The sequence below is a fragment of the Ambystoma mexicanum genome, chromosome 2p (genome assembly GCF_040938575.1).
Source record: "Ambystoma mexicanum isolate Mex_15411 chromosome 2p, UKY_AmexF1_1, whole genome shotgun sequence".
NCBI lineage: Eukaryota > Metazoa > Chordata > Amphibia > Caudata > Ambystomatidae > Ambystoma > Ambystoma mexicanum.
Genome location: NC_090923.1, coordinates 1,307,672,378 through 1,307,695,221, shown reverse-complemented (window position 1 = coordinate 1,307,695,221; position 22,844 = coordinate 1,307,672,378). Strand labels below are relative to the sequence as shown.

General features: G+C 44.8%; 1 protein-coding gene across 3 annotated transcripts in view; it reads left to right on the top strand.

Annotated features, from left to right (window-relative positions):
* The window catches only part of TECPR1 (tectonin beta-propeller repeat containing 1), a 1,334,260-nt gene that overhangs the window by 312,412 nt on the left and 999,004 nt on the right, over positions 1 to 22,844 (top strand). For all 3 annotated transcript variants that reach the window (XM_069645650.1, XM_069645652.1, XM_069645651.1), the window contains exons 3-4: positions 3,107 to 3,289; positions 21,967 to 22,089. In XM_069645650.1, coding sequence (XP_069501751.1) covers positions 3,107 to 3,289; positions 21,967 to 22,089 — 306 coding nt within the window. The remainder of the gene's footprint in view (positions 1 to 3,106; positions 3,290 to 21,966; positions 22,090 to 22,844) is intronic.

Here is a 22,844-nt window from a genome sequence, read left to right as displayed (position 1 = left end):
AATGGGCTAGTATTGTTTCATGGGTAAACAACAACTGTAATAAAGTTTTGGTATTGAAGTACTTGCAGGAGAGTACACCAGGTGAAGTGAATTGTAATACAAGTTGTAGTATTAACTTTGGCAAAATTTTCCACAGCGTCTTCTTCCCCAACGTTCCAGCAGGTGCTTGTGCAGGTAACCACACAGCTAAGCATCTGCAGCTCACTCTGATTGCTGCTGAGTGGGTTTTAAATCTCATGGCCTGATTAAAGAGTTTCCAAAGGCTACACCATAGAGTAGGCTTCCCGGTCTTAGTGATCTTTACTGTTCTTTGGGCCTCATTACAAGTTGGACGGTATCCCAAATGCTCCAGGATACCGCACAATGCCATTAGCGTTAACGCAACTCGGTACGACGCAATTTTCACCAGATCCTGAGTTGCGGTGGCGCTGTTAATACCCATTTATTTTGAGTCCATAGGACTCTATCAGGCTTTTCGGCAGTAATAGCTCTGGTGGTAATAGCGCCGAAAATGTGCAGAAAGCTGGAGATTTACCTCCAGCTCAAAGCTGGACATAAATCTCCAACTTTTCACCCCAGCTTGGGATTGGGCGGAGCGGTAATGCGGTGGTAATAGCATTACCGGCACATTTTTACTGCTGCACCCAACCCGTGATGAGGTCCTTAGTCTCTTCCTCGTCTCAGTAGTTGATGGATGATTCTTTGTGTTGTTAAGGAAGCTGGTATGGGATGCCTTCAGGAGCAATCATTACTCCTCCCTGCCTCTTCCTCGTCTCAGTAATAAATGTATTACTCTAGTAATCATATCAGGGAATATTAGCACTGGACTCAGTACATGTATGAGGATGAGTGGTGCAATAAGCCATTAAGGCCTGAGGAATGGAGAAAACATATCCTCCATTTCCTTTTAGGGATATGTCTTTCCCCTGAAGGTATCACATCTCTCCCCCAAGGGTCGCCCTCCCTCATATAGCCGCTGCTAGAGTCAGGATCAGGTAGCGGCTGCCGTCTACATAGGGAGAGGCTACATCAGGGAATGAAGTGATACCATTAGATTCATCACAATGCCCATACCACCAGCTCTGATGTAAAGGGGTTGCCACCTCAAGACAATGTATTTACAAGACACAACATGATGAGGAAGGTCAGTCTTGGAGAATTCCTGCACCCTCCCACCACATTAAGTGTTAAAATAGATTGGAAAGCTCTGTACCTCAAGTGGTCTCTTCTGGTTAAGTTCCATCAGAAGGGTGTCCATCAAATATAAGGGATGCTCTCCAAGTCTCTGTCTTGGCTTCTACTATTTCATTATCCCTGCCCGCTACAGTAAATTCTGTGGTGTGCACAGGATTAAACTCTCCAATCCGCCATTTCAATCATGCAGAGTGTTCCATTCCAGCCATCCCCACAGATTTGTAAAAATAGCAGGACCGTGCACCTCCCCAACATCATCAGCTGAACTCTTCTCAGCATCGATGCCCCCTCATGCTCAGACCATACCTAGTCTTTTGATGTGTCATGAAAGCCGCATCATTGTGTCAAAGCGGAAAATAGAGCCCCCTTCACCCTTCCCCCCAACCACCGAAGCAACAGAGGACTATCTGGGTGCCGAATCCCGCTTTGGGGGCTGTCGATCCTCTCTTCCTTCCACCTGCCACTAGCTCTCAATGGATTCAGGTATGAGCCGCCTCCATAATGGGAGCCTCCAACTGCTGCTGGCAGTCCTCCACTTTTATGGTCTCTACCCAACACAGCAGTTCCCACCAGGCTGCAAGGGCAGGGCCGTGCCACCATCACAGGAGCGCTGCATGGTCCACTGACACAGAATATCCAGCATCTTCAGGAAACCTAAAGCCATGTTTTCCCTGCTGATCCTTCAGCAAAGGCTCCAGTTCCCCTGAGCACATTTTTAGAACAAATGCCTTGTGCTGTTCAAGGTGCTTGCAGCGGAGAGCGTGATTGTGCTAGAGCTTTAGCTTTAGAAAATTGCTGCAATCTTGGGTGCCGCCAGTCACGCCCCCCAAATGCTAGGAATTGTACTCGAGTAACTTTGAATAAAAAATGTTTAGGCTTTCCATACAGCAGTGTTGCTGAAGTCTGGTTAGTACTTTTTTCCTGAGTTGCTGATAATCAGCAAGAGATGCACAGAATGCAAGAATACCACCTTAATGTATAATAATACACGGACTATTTCAGAAGATGTAATTTGTAAGGTGCTATACTTGGCAAATATAGGCAAATACTTGAAAGACGAAAAATGGGGAGTAAAGTAGGAAACAGTAGACACATAGGAACCAAGTCCTCTGCTTCCACCCACACTGCTCCAACGATATGTTCATACACGAGGGCAGGGAGGATAGCTCAGGGGCAACGTGCTTTCCTTGGAAGCAAGACGACGCAGAGCAACACAGGTTCGATCCCTGGGTCCGCTCTTAGAAACCTCTGGGTATTAAGCGTGTTATAAATAACCAATTACTCACCTATATGAAATGCCTCATTGGGAATAGGATTTTTGTATCCATACAAAATCATTTTACTCCCACCCTTTAAACATAGGGAATGCTCCCACTTCACAATCAACTGAAGCCTGGATATCAATATATATTTGTTATGTCTGTATTATGCATTGAATCTGCTTTTGCACTAATTTCCTTAATTGATCCCGAGTAAGTTATTGACAGAGTTACTAATTGCAATGGATAGCTGTTGTGTATTGTTAACGTCGTTTGGTTCCATGTAAGGACTGAACTCCCCATGGGGCTTTGGTCCATTGCCAGAAGAGGGAAAGGGAGTTGCTGGGGAATGCCTTTGCTATAACAATAAAGTTATTTTATATGCTTAGGTTCTGGTTTAAAACAAGATTGAAAGCGTCTTCTTATATGCATAAGTATGTTAGAGAGGCTGTCTGTCTTTTAATCTATGGCCTGATATGAAAACATATTCTTTGAACGTTCGAGTAGGTCAGAAAATGTGGTTAAATGTTTTATAGAGAAAAGAACAAAACTATACATTATTCATGCCTAGAACTTGTTGAACTTTTCAGATTCTTCTAATAGCGCATTCACATGTTTAAAACGTTCTGTATAATTCTCCCTCTTTCGTATAGCGCTGGAACCCAGTTACTGGTTTCTGTGAGAAGTTAATGCCCAGTGATAGGTGGCAGTGGAGTGATGTGACCGGCTTGCTGCATCAAGAGCTTGACAGTTTTGAGCTGCCCTCGCCACATTGGGAGTGGGAGTCTGACTGGTATGTCGATGAAAATATTGGCGGTGAACCAACGGAAAAAGGGGTAAGTGAAAACAGATAACCATTATGGGCTCTTTGTCTGCTAAATAATATCTTCAAAGAATAAAGTAGCTGGGTTTCTCTACATGGTTAGATGTGTGTGCAAAAACCTTTCTTTGGATTCCTGTGGTAGCCCATGCTGTTAGTGACTAAAAGTCATTAAAATCCAGGTCCTGTTCAGTGGCCTTTGTGGAACAGGGTGATGATCAAAGTCAAGGGATTAGCAGGCAGGTTTTCACTTCAGTAGGTCTGCTGTTGTCTCTCTGCTTGTGCTAAAGGAGTTGTTCTTTATACAGATTCTTCATAACCTACTGTGGTGGGTTATCCCTTTCACCTGAATCGGTCCTCTGCTGGTTCTATGTTGATGACCATTCATAGGCTAATACTCATTGAGAATACAAAGTATGATGCATTCTGGGAAAGGAAGTCTATTCAAAATATACTAGCCATTGAGATAACAAAGTGTGGTGCAGAACAAACTCTATTAAAAATGTAAGAACCATTGAGAGAATATAATATGATGCATGCAGGGCAAGGAACTCTATTCAAAGACTAGAAATAATTGATCCATTTATCTTATTAATTGATTTTTGAGTTTTATAGTGCACTAACGCGCAGGGGTGCCACTTCAAAGTCAAGTGCGATACATGCTGTGACACTAAGTACATTCCGATTTGAATATGCATTGAGGAAGGAAAGCAAGGTATGTTGGGAAACAGAGTATGTTGAAAGCCTAATAACCACTGAAAGAGTAAAGTTGTATCCATGCTATAAAACTAAAGCCTTTCCAAGTCTAAGAATGATTGAGAAAACAAAGTCTGATCTTTCACGAAACTAAGTGGTTCCACAAAAGGCATAACATGAGTACTGCCATTCAACTGGATTTATTGGGGTTTATATGAAGGGTTGGCCAAAAGATAAAGAAAAGCAACTCAAATGAGATTCTGTCACAATTCCCCTTATGGATTCACAGTACATCCAGCGTCCCTCATAGTCTCTTTCTAGAACTTCCTGCTTTCTTGACTTGGCTTTGGGTTTCTTGAGTATGGTGGGCAGACCTCCTCCCAGGTCCCAGATCTTGCGATGTAGTTGCTGTGTCTGAGCCAGATGTTGGGTCTGAGCCGGCCATTCGCAAAGGCCTGCAACTGTAAACAAAGAGGAGGCCACTTTATGGTTTACACTGGTTGTGTATGAGGCCTCTCGCTATCTCCCTGTCTCCGGATCCTGGCTCTACTACCCACTCTCTCTCTCTCTCCCCCCCCCTCTCTCTCTCTCCTTATGCCTCACCTGCACCTCCTCTATATACATCACTTGCTCCTTCCTTCACTCAACCCAGCCCGCCACCCCTTTTTACACTCTGGGGTCACCCTCTCCCACACTACCACCTTAGTCTTCTCTGCACCATATGCATCCTTCCCTCCAAAAGCTCTCTCTCTCTCTCTCTCTCTCTCTCTCTCTCTCTCTCTCTCTCTCTCTCTCTCTCTCTCTCTCTCTCTCTCTCTCTCTCTCTCTCTCTCTCTCTCTCTCTCTCTCTCTCTCTCTCTCTCTCTCTCTCTCTCTCTCTCCCCCCCCCCCCCCCCCCCCTGATAATCTTCCTCCACTCCTCAGCTTTTACCCTCCTCTTTTCCTTGGTTACCAATCTCCTTCTCTTATCCTCACTCAACCTCCTCTCCTCTCCAGTCTTTGATATTCCTCCTTTTACCCATTTACTCTCTTCTGACCCTTCTGCTGCTCCCTCCAAGTCCTGGCCTCCTCCTCTCTCTCTGCCTGCACTATCTTCCATCCTTCTCCCAATTAACTCCTGAATACACCCTCACATTCCAAAGATCGGCTCGCTCTCCCGTGTTTGCACCCCAGATGAGAGGATTTGCCAGCACTAGTGCTCATGCTCCTCACAACATCTTCTGTGTTGTCTGCATCTAATGTCTGTAATGTTTGCACGTCTCTATCGCCAGTCCCCATAGACACCAGCAAGCTGTACTGTGACAAGGCAAAACATTTTATTTTGGGTGGTACGCTATGGTTCTCTAAAATGCCATGTAGCACTCCCAAAGTCTCGGGCATTTCCTGGTCACTTAAACAAGCATTAGCAGATGATGGTAATTGGTGGTGAGCCCGAGACACCTGCTCTGGACATGGTGGGATTCACAGGGGCATCCTCCCCATTTCACCCCTGGGCCCAGCATCACGACACAAGTGGTCCCCAGGCCCTTAGCCACCCTGACCATCACTCCAAGGGACAGAGAGGGATCTTTGCCACAGATGCATGCTGTGAAACAAAGCCTAATAAGCATTGAATGAGGAACTTTGGTGGATACTGTGAGAACCCAGAAGGTGTCTCACCCACTAGTCTCTGGGGGATCTGTCATCCAGGTGGCCAGGACACGGCCATCACTTTTGGTTGGTCTGGCAAGGGGCATTATTTAGTGGCCAGGGTGCATGTGCGTATATACACCCAGGTTGTTTTCTTGGGGGAGGGGGCATGCAGGGTTTTTTTGGGGTTGTGAATGCTGTAATTTCCATTTCTGTGATATGTTGGTACAGTGGTGGGAGCAGGGTGCCTAGAGATGTTGATTATTACATTGGGGTTACGTGTACCCCCTGGCCTCTCCTGGTGTCCCGGCTCCGGCCTCCACAACACCGACCCCTTCAATTAACTCCAGGTGCAGCACACTGCTGCATCTCTCCTCCCAGGCCATCAGGCTTATTGGTGATGCGCTCCTGCCACCTGTGGCCATGCCCTGTCTCTGCTGTGTAGAGAGGAGGTTCTGTACCCTCAGGCGCAGGTCATCCCAGCGCTTGTGGCAGTCCCACACTGTGTGTGGTGTTGTCCCGACTGCCGACACCTTCTGGGCCACCTCCTCCCAAATGCTGTTCTTGCGCAGCTGGGTTTTCATGTGCTGGTCATTGCTGAAAAGTTCTGGAGTATGCTGGACAATGGTGTCCGCAAGCATGTTGAGGTCCGGCTCTGAGAAGCAGGGCTTCCGCTTGCGGGTCTCACACACTCTAGATGACATGCTACTGGTGTAATTTGTCTGGTCAGGAGGTGTGGATGTCGCCTTTGGTTTGAGGATTGCAATGTATTGTGTTTTTGTAATGGCCGCCGGCCAGTTTCCTGTTCCGGCGATCACTTTGTTTCCGGTCACAGTAATTGCGGTACGTCGGATTCGGAGGCACCACCACCAAGGACGCCGGTGTTGTCCGTTTTTGAGAGTTTTGATGCTGTTTCCGTGATGCCGGTACCGCTGTTTCCGGCATGACGGAAAGCGCGTGCGCGACAACCCGTAATCATCTGGTGACTCTGAAATCATGAGTTGCCGGATTCGGTGGCAACGGCATGACGGTAACTAGGAAAAATTACTGGCATACTTGTAATGAGGCCCACAGTTTCTGTTTAATCCTCTCAGGGTTCCCTCCCCCAAGTCTAAGCCTTTCTTGCAAAGTTCAAAATGTCTCTGTGGGGCACTCAGGGTTCCCTTCCCCAAGCTTTAGGCCCCTCGGGTTTCAAACAAAAGTTCACCTTGTCAGGATGTACCTTTCAACACATAGTCCTTTCATGGGGCAGTGTCAGATACTTTAGAAAACGCTGGGGCTTTTGCTCCCCCCCTGTGCGACTACTCTAACGTCTGACCCCTCCCTTTACACTTTGTATCTTTCTTCTGGCACCTTTTCCCTCTGGTGCCTTTTCCACTCTGTTCTTATTTCTCTTTCACATCTCTTTCCACTTTGCTGTGCACACTTCCACCTCCTTTTCTCCTTATCGTGCCTCTTGCACACTCGTCTTGCTTTGCCGTGCCCCTGTCACACTCTTCTCACTTTACTGTGCACCCTTGCACCTTCCTTTTTCAACTTTCTGGTCAATCGTACCCACTTTCGCACTCTTTCTTGCTTCTGGGTCCCTTGCAACCTCTCTCTGCTTTCCACTCTGCTTTCGGATCGCGGGCACCCTCTCATTGCTTTCTCTTTGCTTTCAACTCTCTTTATTCTACTTTCGGGCCGCAAGTGCCCTCCTTCGTGCTTTTGGGTCACATGCCTCCTCTCTTTGCTTTCCGCTCCCTTTAAATTCACTATTTCGGTCTTTCTCTGACTTTGCTCTATGAGCACACTGTTACTCTTGTTTTCCTCTTTTTCTTTCTGCTTTCTGACTAACACGCTTGCATCTTTCATCACTGTTGCTCCTGCTCCAGCCACCTGCACGCTACTGAGTTTCTCTCTCTCATTCTTTGCGAAACTCACCCAGTAGCGCAGCGGTGGCAAGCAGCTCTTCAGGGTCTGTAGGTTGAGGTCAGGATCTTCCCACCTGCAAGTCAGGCACGCATGGGACCTGCACACATCCAAAGGGAACAAGCACTGCCCTGGACACGACTAGCAGCTGGCAGCACGCCTCACTCCCGCTCCCTGGGGACAAAGCTTCCTCGCCACACTGCAACCCCTCTGACACAACGGGTCAGCATATTGACGCCCCAATCTCCTGCGTATCTTCCAGGCTACTCTTGTTGCTGCCTCCTGCTCCCTGGCTTGCACGTTCCAACCAGCAACCCCAGCTCACTCATTTTCTTTGGCAGAACCAGACCTTTTATACCCTAACTGAGAGTCAAGTGGAGTCAGAAGTGCATGGATAAGGTGAAATGCCTGACCTTGCCTGACTCTAATAGTGAGACAGCCTAGTGGTGAAATGTACTAGTCCTCTTCCTGCCTCCCAATGTTATTCCTATGTGTAATCCTTACTACTCTTGGTCGCCTCTTCCATGTCCCAGTACTGGTTGGAAATGGGGAAGGGAGATGGGATGAGATTGAAAATACTGTCTGTGGGCCTAATTAACATAGGGTGATGGAAAGGAAAAAAAAGTGTAAAAGTGTAATCCCCTGGCCTTGATTTTCTGTGACTGGGTTGATGCTCCCTTTTTAAAGTCAGTCTCGGCCCCTTGTCTCGGTCCTGGTTTTGCCAGTATACTCTATGAGCTTAAATAGGGTAAGTTGGATAGGTTTTAAAGGATAGTTCCGGGACTTTTTTTTTATTGTCCCTACGGTTCGGCCATGTGTTTTTAAGCATAAATCGGTAGATCGTAGAAAACTTTCCTATGGACCTTACCCGACTTTTCGTCCATTAACGCACTCGAAATCAGCCGCCATTTTCTGATAATCCTATCATTTCCCCCCATCGCCCTGGCTCACCTGCTTTTACGGCACTAAATCAAATCCCCCGCCCCTGAAACAGACTTTATCTAAACATTCATATTCCCCGCCTCTATCCGTGACGTGACTGTGCTGCGTAGGCAAACGCGCCCAGGCGTCTTCTACGTGACTACACACAGAACCCGGAAACCAACACAGATTAGCTCACAACACAGCGCGCCACAAGTCGGAATATGAAACTGTACTGTTAAATCAAACCGCAAGATTGTAAATTTGGTAAAGTACATTTATTTGACATCAAATGTTTAGAGAATATTCAGCGATTTGCATTTTTATTTGCTCACGTTCCAAAAAGTTTGTTTTGAGGCACGCGAGGTTCCTTTGCTGTACACAGGGTCTTAGATCATCTCACAATACAGCGCCACAATTTGGAATATGAAACTGTGGTTTAAAAGCAAACAGCAAGATTGTCCATTTGGCAAAGTACATTTATTGGACATCAAATGTTTAGAGAATATTCTGCGATTTGCATTTTTCTTTGCTCTCGATCCAAAATAGTTCATCTTGAGGCAAGCGATGTTCGTGTGCAGTACACAGGGTGTTGGTTTACGATAAAATAAGCTCTTCGGTCGCACTGATAATCGCATGGCTGTTCCAACAACGAGGCACTAGGCCACCACAACGGTCTGTATGTTGCATCTAGCCGTTAGTACCGCGTAAGGGCATACTTGTACTTGGCGATCGTCCCATAAAATGGTCAGGGTGCTAACGTTGTTCACGCGGAGAAGCAACTGGCGGTTATAAAAGCCATCCGCCGGTGTCTGGTACTCGTGACACATACAATAATGAAGGATGTACCTGTTTTAAAAACATAAAAAATGAAATTAGTCTCACCATCAGATCTTTATTAAAATTATTCATTTTATATATTAGGTCGGGAAATTATTTCATAGCTAGGACAGTGCAACTGGGTATTATACGTCAAGGGGGGGCTGTAGGATACTGAGACAGTCCCCCAGTGCAGGGGTTGACAGGGAGGCAGTGCAGGTGGAGAGTGGAAGGGCCCAGGACCGAGGTCGCAGACAGTGGACCAGTTGTAGCAGGGGAGAGGGAGAGAGAAAGCAGAAGCAAAGAGGAAGGTTTTGAGGTGCTTCCGTAAAAGGAGATGGTTCTCCTCAAGATAGTGCGCGGTACAAAACAATATGCCACATAGAACGAACAAGTACAACTTAACCCGTCTTTAAAGCTACTGTATAGTAATTAAATTGCGGTATAAACTCATCTAAAGAGTTACTTACATTATATTTGCATTTTCCATTGTGTCTGTGCGTAGGGCAGCCCCGAAATACCACTCCTTCTATGCCGACGTTATTTCTTCTAATGAACGAACATTAAATGGCTTTCGTTTCTGAAATTATATTCATTATCGTTTCTTACGTTATTGCCCCACACCCCCAAAAAGAAGTCTTTCGGGATGGTCCCGGCCTGTCAAGGTCAAATAACAATAGAACCTTATACTGAATCATGGGCCATTCCGGCACCCGAGAAAAAAATCAAAGCAGCTGACCTTCACTTTGAACGAGCACACATTCCTAGTTAGCTACATTCAGTGTAAGGCCATCTCACAGGACTCACAGAGCAATCACTTTTATTTACATAATACATAGCTACACATATTCAGTGGGCCTGCGACATGAGGAGACTCGAGAGAACAGACAATCAAATTACAATCATTTAAACAGTGATGTGTATTTCTCAATGAGCTCTTCTTTAGGTGGACATGGAACAGAGGCAATGTTGGGTGGCAATGCAGTTGTCCCCTGCACAGGTTCGTTCACAACTCCATGTATGTGCCTATCTAGGACATCAACAATAAGTCTCTCAATAAAGTCATATTGCATATCCTCAAACACTGGTTTGATAACCCATTGTTTACTTCTTTTTGTGAAGGCCTTATTGTAGCGAAGCGTCCCTAAAGTTCCGGTCGTCCTACTTTGTTGACGGCCAACATTATGGTTATGTGCCAAGACCGCTAGAAGAGTCCGATTTATCATGCCCTCCATGCCAAAATGCAATCGTTTTGGCCTGTACTTTAGGCACATATTGTGGAACACCTCCAAATCTCCTGTGTGGCAGAATTCCGTGAGTCCCCTCAAATCTCTTGTTATAGTTTTATCAAATACAATCTTTTCAATGGCTTTGTGAGTGGGTGATGAAGGAATCAACCACTTCTCCTTCCGTGCCTCCTCTGTGGACAAATGGCCATGTTCACAATTGTGGAAATGTTGGTTTGTGGTCCAGCGGTGAACGTTGCTACAGTGTAGCATTACTGACCGCCATTTTTCCAGTAGAATTTCCAACGACCCTCCACATGTTTTTGAGCTCCACCAAAGATGGTTGCTGATTGACTTGGACCACTGTGAAATACCTTGCATATCTTTTTTTTTACCTGCAGCCGACATTTTTTTATTGATTGTTTTTGCAAGATGCCAAACGTCAAATTGGAGATTTATATTTTTGTACTCTTCTCTCATTGTCTTGGCAATTGAAACGTGTCTGTCCGTGGCTATCAGGTCGATCACCATTCCCCGCGATTGTAGTTCTTGCAATGATGCTACAAAGCCAACTTTCTCCATGGCCACTGAGGATGTACTTTGTGACACCTGCACGACCACCGAACTCACAATTTTCTTACTTTCCATGTCCTGAAAGTGGTAGGTGCAGTACTTGGCTGAAAATCCTGGGCTGTCGCACTGTCCATCACCGGCTAGCCTGAACCGCTTGCCCGCAAATGTACTATCAATAGACATTTTTTCCATTCTCCAAGCTTCGCTAATGGCTGGAAATAGATAATCGGTTTGGTATTTGTAGAACTGAGTTTTCGCAATGAAATGGATTCCCACAAACTGAAAGAAAGACTCTAACTTTTTAAAACTTGAACCACTAAAAAGTGCAGCCGCTGCACAAAGTAGATTGCCTGCTGGCAGTTGCCCCAGCATGGGTTGTGCAGACCATGAGAAAGGATGATATTTTGTACAGATTGCATGTATTTTAAGGTTAGTGCCTCGAATTGCACGAGTCACATTAATCAATGGCTCCCCACATACTTCCCCACCAACCGAATGCCCACATTTCATCCGAATAATAATATCAATCAAACAACTATCGAATACAATGAATTTGGCCTCTTTCCTTATACTGTCACTCTGCATCCCAGCTGGTTCGGCCTGTAACGTTGAGGACATGTCACTCACATGAAAGGTAGAATCTCTGATATCGTCTTCCGCTATGTTCAGTGATATTGATGGTGTTTCATTGTCGTCCACTTCATTCTCTTCCATTGCAACATCTGTTCCTTCTCCGGCGATGGGTGAATAAAACAATTTCTTCAACTTTCTCGCGGTCTTAGTTTTTGCGGGTGTGGATTCTGTGAATTGATCTCCGACTGCATCCGAACTACCAGGAGGACATTCACTATCAATGGCTGGATGTGGTATAGCTCCGTTGTCAATCACTTCATATTCTTCCCATTGGCACGATGCATCTCCAGTCTCAAGTCCCTGCCAAAAGGTTTGACAAGCAACATCTCTCGTTCGCTTCACTGTCTGTGTAGATCTAGTTCGTACACCCACTCGCAACTAGAGGACAGATTGGAAAAGGGATGTTCAGTTTAAACACAACTTACAGTATTGAACTATTAACAGTGAAAAACAACATAATATAGTGACCAGGACACTAACCTTCTTTTGCTTTCTTTTCTTTGAAACTTTCTTGCCTCGAACTTCAACATCTGGACGCTGTTGCTCCGACTCGTGTGTGCATGTCTCCACTTCCTCTTGCGCTGCAACGACTATATTTTCATGATAAGCACATCCATCACGCACTGACGCTCCATCGACTCCCTGAAACATAGAACTTTCATTAGTATGTATAATAATATTGAAAACACAAAATGTACTTGGGGACCAATACCCACGTACATCTCAATAGCAAAACACGAATGAACGCTTTGTGTAGAACATTCAAACGACAATTATTCACGCATTGTTGATCTAGTTAGATGGAACTGTCAAGATCCATACCTCGGGCTCCTCATAGACTTCCATTGATGATATTATTGAAGATGATGCTTCAGTAACTCCCTGAAACACAGTAATTGCATTAGTATGGTTTTCTATTTTGTTAAAAAGAACATACACTTTGTGCAGGCGTCAACGGCTCATCTAAATAGACCTGCACAAATGATCAGTTGTCTAAAATAAATAATGGATATCTAAATATGATTCGATTTGCTCGATCGTTGGAAGTGTCACCACCCAGATATCTCCATCAACTACTAGGGGTGATGTTCTTGTAGAAGAAGCTCCGTCATCTCCCTGAAACATAGTACTTGCGTTAATAAAGAAGGAAGTATAGCGGATGTAATCACGTCATATGATTTCGCTTCATCGAACTGTCAGTATCCATACCTCGAAATGCATAAGAACATCAAGGGACGATGTAACTGCGGTGCACACTTCTGCAAGCTGTTGCGCCGACCCGTAACTGCATGCTCCCCCTTCTTCTTGGACTAATGCTCCATCGACTCCCTGAAACATAGGACTTTCATTAGTAATGAACACAATATTGAAATAAGAAGACACATAGGAGGGCGACGACAGAAGGACATATCAATGGCTAAAAACGAAAGAAACATATTGTGTAACAATCACGCTACAAGAATGCAAGATCTGATGATCTCCATCGATGGAACTGTCCGGAAACGTACCTCGAGCATCTGAGTGACATCAACGGTTGTCAATACGTTGGACTCCTCAGCATCTCCCTGAAAGACAGTACTTGCATTATTTTGGATAACAATAATTATAACTGAAAACAAAGACTAGAGGACGAGTAGAAGGGTGTACCATTAGGTAAAATAATCACACGATATATTAAAACTATTGATTTACATGCCTAAAACAAGTCAGTTGCAGAATAGCTAAGTAAGATTACCCGATAGGCGCTTGAAGTGGCTGATGACTGCAATAACGACACAGATGGAGAATCTTCCGCCTTCATATTGAGTGGATACATAAATGGGGAAATTATTTTTAGCTAATGCTACACACTACCGCAAGGCCGAGAGATAAATACGTAAACTTGACTCACCAGTGGAGGGATGTAGACGAATAGAGTGGGAATAGCGGTTGAGAGCAATTTTCGCCTCGCTCGCGGTGTGTTCTTCTTTATTAGCAATGATGTGGAGTACATGTCTGAGCTAAAGTGCCTGCTGCAGATGCGGTATCGATCACCCCTCTTGTCCGCAAAGACTTCTAGGACTCTACTTTCAAGCTCAGACGGTGGATATCCGCAATATCGGACCCATTCTCTTATCTGATCTATTGTCTTAGGGAAAACATGCATTATAGTACCTTCAGATTTATTATGGGTCTTCGAAGGGCAACCGCCAATGGAACAGGCAGGCATTGTGGAAAGTTCTGAAAAGTAAAGATCAACAATTCTCTATGAATACCAATGTGTTAAAAAAATTAAATGACACATAAAAGGTTCAATGCAAGATTCGTTTTGGTTCTTGGAACTATACACGTTATTCACATGCGGATAAGTATTTGAATAACTTTAAAAAAATAGAAAGATAATATGACTAAACTCAGAACATGTGACTAGTTCCTTGCATGTACTGTCTTGAACGAAAAGAAATTGGACGCAAAATGATTATGGTACATGGCCTTACCTTGACGAACAAACAGTTAGATGCAGGGATCAGAGTAGTTTCTTGTCGTAGAACAGGGAGCAGTTCACAGGTTGCAAACTGACGAGTTTCCTCGAAGTGGTCACGGAAGTTCACAGAGACGAAGAGCAGATAACCAGCACCTTCAGGGGTTGACTAGCAAAGGGCAAAGAAGTTCTCATTAGAATATGAAGTGGGTTATAAAGAATTCGAAACAGGGGTGTGTTTGTGAATGAATGACGTGTATATGTCGTGGCATTATGCGGTTTGCAGGGGGCCGTCCAGCGTGAGGGGGGATGCTTGGCAGGAGACACGGGTTATGGAAGTAGACATGGGAACAACAACCCATGCTCTATAGAACACTTTGAAGTGTACATGGTCTTTGGCACCTCTTGGCCTTTATCGCTCCTTGACAGCTCCACTTGCCAGCACAAGTACCCCGGTGCGAACTGCCTTTGATAGGGCGGGGGGGGGGTGGATTGGGGCGGTGGTCGTGCAAACAAGACTCGTTTGCCGCAGGGCCTCACCAAGGAGAGGCCATCTAACTGCATGTAAGAGGCAGGCTGCAGGATCTAGTACATGGAAGGCAGGGGGGTGAGTTTATAAATACCTCACCCTCCCAGGAGAATATATGGGTGCAGTTCACCCTGGAGACCCTGGATGCCTAGGCAGTTAGTCAGCAGCAGGCTGGCCTGTGGTGGCAAGGCGGCACGGGCCAGAGGGGGTCATCTCTGTACCCGGTGCCCAAAAGGATGATTTATTATGATCAACCATATGGATTATTTACCTATAACCATGTTTTGTATCAATAAAATCCAACGGCCTTCCTTTTATTGCCAACGCTTGAACAAAGTGGTGTGGTAAGTATTTTTGGGGGAGGAGGCAAGGCCGGGAGGCTTGATGCCAACCCGCAAAATAACATATGTATGTCTGCTGCATATGGGTTCAACGGTTATGTGGATTGAAGGTGGGCGGCCAGCGTGAGGGAGGATGCTGGCCGGAGACATGTGGTGTGACAAGACAAGGCACAGGAAGACTATTCAATGGAGACACACTAGATTCATTTAAAAAATCAAAACAACCATTGTTAAAATATATGTTGGGTTTTATTTTAGATCTTAATTTCAATTGAACATAAATAATAAACATTACACATTGTAAAGTTCTGGTTGCAGCACATCCAGGGAAAATCCGCGGTATTGTCCACTGTCGCTGGGGAAATGTTGTCTAATGGCAAGTACCGCACAGGCAGGTATTACTCTCCGAACGCGGTGTCCGAGCCTCCTGTGAAGCCACCAAGTGAAGCAACGATAGGCCACCAGCCTGTACCACCTGTGAAAATGAAAGATGCAAACTGTATTAAAATGACAAAACTTTCTTATCACTGTCGATTCAGGTAAAAAATGTCATTCTGCTTTGAAAAAAATTCTATCTAGAAAATTCACAATATGGAACCAATTTACATGCATTCGAATGATATGTAGATGTAATTTTATATGTGGGAGACGACCATGAAATAGTAGTGGCATCACTGACATCACAACCAGAGTATACTTACTCGTTACTCGGATTACGCGGACGAACAGTGCCGCGAAGTTCGTGCATAAGCACCATCATCATCCTCAACACGGTCCGTGAGAGGCAGGCTTCCCTGAACTCTGGCAGCTCGGTGATGCATTGCGGACTTGGCTCGCCTTCCGAAATGTAGGCCAAGCACCCGGAATTTTCACGGCAGCAGCAGTTCTCCTCCTCAGTTGGCATTAGCTCGCACCGATTGCACGTGCACCAGGTGGAGACGCCGTCCATGCGACATGGTCCAGGCTCTTCATCCGTTGACTGGTCCTCCCAACTGCCGTCCGAATCCCCATCGTTTTCGCGTGCTTGCCTTTCCAGTAGTTCTTCCTCGGTGTACTCGGGCTCGTACATATACGGCATTATTGTAGCCATTGTGTGGTAAAGAAAGTAAAATAATTTACAGAGATGGTACAGGTGTTCACAAGGCCTAGAAGCGGCGAAGGTAGCTGACCAGAGCACAGAAACGAGTCACAGAATACTCAAAGTAACACAGAGAGAGTAATGGAATCGAAAATCTGCTGCTGTGTTTGGACACAAGGTCAATCTGCTTTAGTCTTAGTTTCATAGGAAGGGACATTTGCTTTAGGATAGGGAAAGTTAGGCCTTTAGCCAAACCCCTTTCTGTTAATAAAATGGCTTATGTTGAGAATGTTATCACTTTGTGTCCGCCTCCCATTTCTGACCCCTCACACTATATAATTCTAATATCCCTGCCCTGCTGGCTAAAGCGACTGAACTCCTGTCTAAATGGCATATGCCAGATAACGCTGCTACCTAAACTCTTATTTGTTCCAAGCGTTACCGATCAGGATACAGAACAAAGTGATTAAGAGACTACAGGGGGAAATATGTAGGTTCATCTAAAAAGTTGCCTAGGATCCCTAGGAAGATTTTATTGTGTACTATGCCCCGGGGGGGTGGGAGGGTTGGGCATCCCAGATATCTTGAGATATGTGATCGCGGCCCAGAACAGCCACATTCTAGATTGGCCGAACCTTCAGCGCGAGAAAAGATGGGTTGAGATAGAACAGAGTTGATCTAGCAATCAGCTGAAGCACCTGCCTTTTCTGCCCAGCAGACAAGGCATATTGCCAAATCACTCCTCTCGACGACACAGATAACATTTGCATACTGGGATAGGGGCTACAATCATTTGAAGATCGCAAGGGGCTTGGGGCTGCTTACCCCAAAATCCAGAGTTCATCCTGGGAGGGAACAGATTGGCGTATGCTAGATGAGAAACAGAGGGGCTACTGACGCTAGGAGGAACCCTGTGGAAATTTGAACAATGAAAGGAAAAGTTGAAAATCACAGAGTCAGAATGGTTTCGATATTTCCAATTGAGACACTGGATCTCCCTAAGGGGCTGGAGTCTCTGCTGGTCAGGGGCAGTGACAAGAAAAGGATATTGCAGTACTATACTAGATTAGACCCAGAGGGAGGAGAAGAAATCATGCTGTACATGGAGGAATGACAAAAAGAGCCGGAGATCACAATTCTGATAGAATCTTGGCCCCAAATTTGGGAAAGGACTAGAAAAACCTTGACCTGCACGACACTAAAAGAATGCACATATACAATCTGTTACTGCTGGTACCTAGCGCTGGATAGACTGCATCAGGACTGTGTTGGCGTAAATGCAGGGGCAATGGGGTCACATATGGTGGCATTGTCCCTTATTTAATACAACACTATTTGAAAGAAATTTTGGGTTGGATCGAGGAAATAGTAGGCACCCAGTTATCTGCAAACCCGGTCACAATCATATTAGGGGGAAGAGATGAAGTGGGAGGATACCCACTCTCTGGCAATAGGACAAAGCTAATTACACCCTTTCTCACTGCAGCGGTTTTGAATGTTGCGGATTCTGGAATACACCGCAGGGGCCCACCAATTGCATACTGATGGATAAAAGTATGGTAAACCTTGGCTATGTAGAGGGTTGCAGCAATGCTTTCCATCAAAGACACGAAATATATACAGATGTGGTCCCCCTTTATGGATTATGTTAGAGACCGTGAATGTATATATCTCAGGCCTCAACTCTTTACACACTTCATTATTATACCGTAAGAGCCCAATAACTAGCTGAACAGGACATATTGATGCAAGAGGGCAGATCTTCTCTCTCCCTCAGAGGTACCTTAAGGAGCAGTAGTCCTAAATCGGCTCCTGCAGCGGGCTCCCAGACTTATTTTACTTATTAGATGAAATGCTGTTTTGCTGATTTGTTTGAGGCAATGTACGGAATTCTCGCAATGTAATAGAGCTGCTGAAATGCTTATGGTGACAGTGTGTACTTTTTTCTGCAAGCTTCTGTTCATGTTTTGTGATAAATCCTAATAAAGAAATGTTGGAAAAAAAACGATGTATGGGTTGATTTACTTTATCAAGAGCAAGTCATGTGATGGCACTATAAAATGCATCTACCTGTGAATAACACAAAGTTGGAATTTTAGAGGCCACTTAAACCCATTCAATTTCTACTGCGTTGTTTGTAACAGTGTTACATTTGTATTTATCTTTTGTTATTGAGATTTGTACCATTGGCACAACTCCCCCCACATAGACCAAATGGAGCTATGTAGACATTTTCTTCAAAGCAGTAAGAAGTCATCTGCTCACCGGCTTCTGTCCCATGAGAATTGTTTCCAGATACCCGGCCCCTAGGGAATGTTAGTTCTGTATGGCTGCACCAAATACATGTTGTCATTCATTTATCTTCACCACAAAGAAAACTACTATCTCTTCCAGTGATTCCTTAAGACTTTTCTTTTCTTGTAAGCTTTTGGATATCCACCTTTCTTCACTCCACCCCTCTTTTTCTTAGCTCTAAAGCGATCATCAGATTGCATGGGTGCGCTGCAAGAAACTAAAACTATTCTGCAGATTGTTCTTTCGCTATTTCTTGGTAAAGTTCTCTAAATGCTGAAGTGTAGAGGTTGCAGCAAGATTGCCCATTATGCAAACATATTGGTAGGAAGTACAATAAACACAACTTTTTATTTTGCACCTTAACTGATTTGCAGCCTGCACTTTTTTTCCTACTCTATGCCAATTTCTGTTTCCGGTCTTAGCAAAACCAAAGGCAGCTTTAGCAAGCAAAAAGTGTACCTTATTAAAAATTAAATTGTTTGAAAAGAAAGATTTTTTCAAGTGGGGCATTACATTAAAATAAAGCTTTAAAATATAGTATTTGCCCCCTACTTAGATTTTAAAACAGTCATACGTAAAACACCCTCTGTGGTGTCTATAGGTAGCTTGAGCCTGATACTAAATGTGTTCACTTGCCCATATGCACTTGCTGTATGTACTCTAACTCAAATGTACTCAACTGTACACAGCCCTCAGCATTGATCACTGCTACTCAACCTTCTTTACTGCCATTCCGCCATCCCCACTTGACCACATTTATCATTGCTAAGTCTTCTTCCTCTCCTATGGCCTGCCAACCACCCTGTCCGCTTCTCAGTCATTCGCAAAACACACTCTGTACTCTTCAGTTTTATCTTGCTACCATTCCCATCTGGTAGCAGGGGTTTTAGATACGATCATCGGTGAGGAAAAATCCATCCGTTGCTCCACACAGGCTCTGTCTAGTGACACCATATTACAGGCTAACAAACTTGTCAATTCTTCCTCAAGCTGTGAGTTTTGACCTACCTTCCTTGCAGTTCACTGTATTGCTTATTTGGAAACAAATGCAGATCCATTTTTGTCAGAAATATATTGACTGTACAGTTTCAATGAAGTAACAGCTCAAATCAGTTTTCATATGTGAATCAATATCTACCACTGGTGCTGGGCATATTCTTGATTTGCCTTAGAATCTTTCCGAGTGCATGTTGTGGTGACCAGGAAGATTCTTGCGTCTATTGGTTCTGCTTTTGTATGTCTGACATTCATAGTTTGAGCTGAGCTTACATCTTGAATTGAAGCATACAAGGATCAGACATGAGCCAGACATGGAATAAGTTTCCATACAGGTCTTTGCTTGGATTATAAGGAAAAAGTAGAAGAATTCTTTCAGGGGCCAAGAATGTGCATAAAACTAACTGAATCGTGGTTGGTCAGGATAGTTACTCCCACAGTGTATATTAGTGTCTCTCCGGAAGGTTAAAGAGAAGTCAGAAACAAACGTGGGGGAGGTGCTTGGTGTCCCAAATGAAGCATAAAGAAGTCCAAGAAAAATGTCACTCACGGTTGTGCCATTCAGTCTTTAAAACAAGTATCTGGTGTACCTAACGTCTTGGAAGTGTTACTGCACCAGAAACAGACAGTTGAGAGTTTTACTTTCGGGCATCAAATCTGCACTGTAGCCTGATGGTTGATTCTGTAGATAATGTTGTGCTAAAAGTGACCTGAATCTAAGGGCCATTGCCACGGAAAGACAGGAGACCTACCTAATGTCGTTACATGGTACTCTCTAGGCCTTGCACCACGTCCCTCTCCTGGGGTTCTGGTTCTACAAACTTCCAACCCAATCCCTCTCTCCTCCTCAATGTGCCGCCACAAACTGGAACCAAGAGGACTTTTTCCTCCTCTGCTCTTGCTCTCTTTATCTTCATGCTTCTTCTGCACCTTCTCAACACTGTGCCTCAGGCTCACTGCTCCGCCCATCCCAGGCTTTCACTTGCATATTTAACTCTACCTCCTTCTTCTGCTCTTCTATTCTCACTCAGATCTTCCTTTCCTCCTCCTCTCTCCTGGTAACTTTCTGCTTCACCGCTCTGCCTTTGGTCACCCTCCTTTTTAATAGTCTCTTCACTTTTCACCACATTCTCATTAAACATCTCCTCCTTGGGTACCTCATTTAGGAGGGCTTCCTTCTTCGACCCCCTCCATGGTTTCTCACACCATCTCCTCCTGAACTTCCACCACCTCTTTAGACACCTCCTTAGACACCTGGTTCTCTCTCTACCCAACCTCTTGCACTTCTCTCTAGCCTGCTAGCTTTCTGTCTCCCATATCTCCTTGGTCTCTCTCTCTCTTGGGGCTTCCTCCACTGCTACACAGGTTTGTTGCTCTCTGCAGACTCCTCGATTTCTCTCTCTTTATAGCCTCATAAGTTTCACCCTTCCCAACTTCTTGGGTCTCTCTTCCCAGCTTGCTGAGACATTCTGCCCCCAGCCTCCTAGGTCTATCTCTCCCTAGCTTCACAAGCTTTCTTGTTTTCTCTCTCCCCAGCTTCATGGCTCTTGTCTCTCTCATTCCCAGCTTCCGAGGTCTTTCTCTCCCCAGACCTCTGGACCTCTCCTCCAGCCTCCTGTCTTCTGCTCCATGCCCTTCTATCCTGCTCGCAGCCATCTCCAAATGAGCTTCTTCTTGGGCCCCTGAGGGCCTTGTGCCACATGCCCTAGCCTTGAACGCACCTTCTGGTCTCTCTCTTTGCATAAGGGACCCTAGGATGTTCTGCTTTTGCAGTTGGCAAGGAGAATAGTTGAAGGGTGCTGCCCATGAGTATGTCTTGCAGTTTGGATTTGGGACTTGGGGTTAGTTATTCCATCTCCAGGGACAGGCTTCTCTTTGCTTAACACATGGCCCTACCCTCAGGGAGGACTTCCTTACACAAATCGGTTTAATGGAGACCCTGCAAGGTGGCTAGTTCGCTACTCAACATTTCAGGTCCATGTCCTGCTCTTTCCTCCTGTGGTTTTGAATATTATTTCTGCACCCCCAGAGGTGAGCTAAGTGTGCAGGCACTACTGGCTCCCCTAATCCATTCCCTTAAAATACAGGAACTTCTAACCGAGCGGCAATGTGACTAAATGACATCCTCCATCATGTGGTATGGTGGGGATAGTCAAGGTATTCTCCCCACGCCACCGCTGGGTGCTGCATCACCTGGCATTTGGTGGTGCCCAGCCCCTTTGATGACCCACCATCCACCAGTAAGTTCAGGCAGGGGACTTTCTTACAATCTCCAATATGCTTTGTCTGCATGCAAGTGTGAAGGGATGCAATGGGGCAGAGTCTCTGCTACCCTTCTGAAGAATGGATGCCTGCAGGTCCACCTACCACAAATTACATACCAAGTGACACCAATCGTTTTGTTTAGTCAATCACCAAGGGCAAATGCTACTTATGAGCTCTTAAGACATTTTTTTAATTTAGTTTTAGCAACCTCGCCTTCTTTTTCTAGAATTACTTATTTTATAAAATGATTGCGAAGTGTCACTGACTTTGATTGTGTGCTTGGTTTCAATAACATAACTAAAAATAACTTCTTTTTTCAGGGCTGGACCTATGCAATAGATTTTCCAGCAACCTACACAAAAGATAAGAAATGGAATTCATGTGTTCGGCGCAGGAGATGGATCAGATACAGGAGATATAAATCGCGAGACATGTGGGCAAAGGTGATCTTATTTCTCTTCTTTCGCCATAGTTGCCATGCATTATTCCTTCACGTGTATAATGGATGTGGTTGCAGGCTCACTCTGATTTATTTCAGTGGCAGAGGAGTAGAGGTAAATCAACCAAATATTTGACAATGGCTCAGTCCTCTAAATTATTTGAAGTTATATTTGATAAATAAAAAATGAACATGGTTATTTATATTTGTTGCTTTGTTTTTTATCCAGAGGACTTAAGTAGCAGATTGCCAAAGTGATGCTGGAAAAAACAATGCTGTGAAAAGGCACTTTATTGCATCACTTGGATGAAGCATAAGAAATATTTGTTGTGTAGGGTTTTATAGACTGCACACATATAGCGCTTATACACCTATAAAGAAACCTGAGCAGAATAGACATTTCCCTTTTTTATTGTGAGAAAGTGTTCAATTTTGTCACAGAACAAGGTGTTTAATTCCAAGGTCTGGTGACAAAATAAAGATGTTTTCCTGTACAAATCTTTATGGATGAAGAGATTCTCCAGCAATGGGGTCTGGCATGGATTCACATGCTCATGAATATTCCCTGTCGTCAGGCTGGGAATCCTCGTTAAAAGAAAAAACTGTTTCACTTTCACTTTAAAACTGTATTTCTCCTCTAAACCAATTACTGTCCTCTGGATCACAGTGCCCCCATCCAATGACAACCCTCTCCCTAAGCTCCACCCCTGGTGGCCATCTTCAGATTTTTACTGCGCGCTTCAGTGTTGGCAGTCCTCA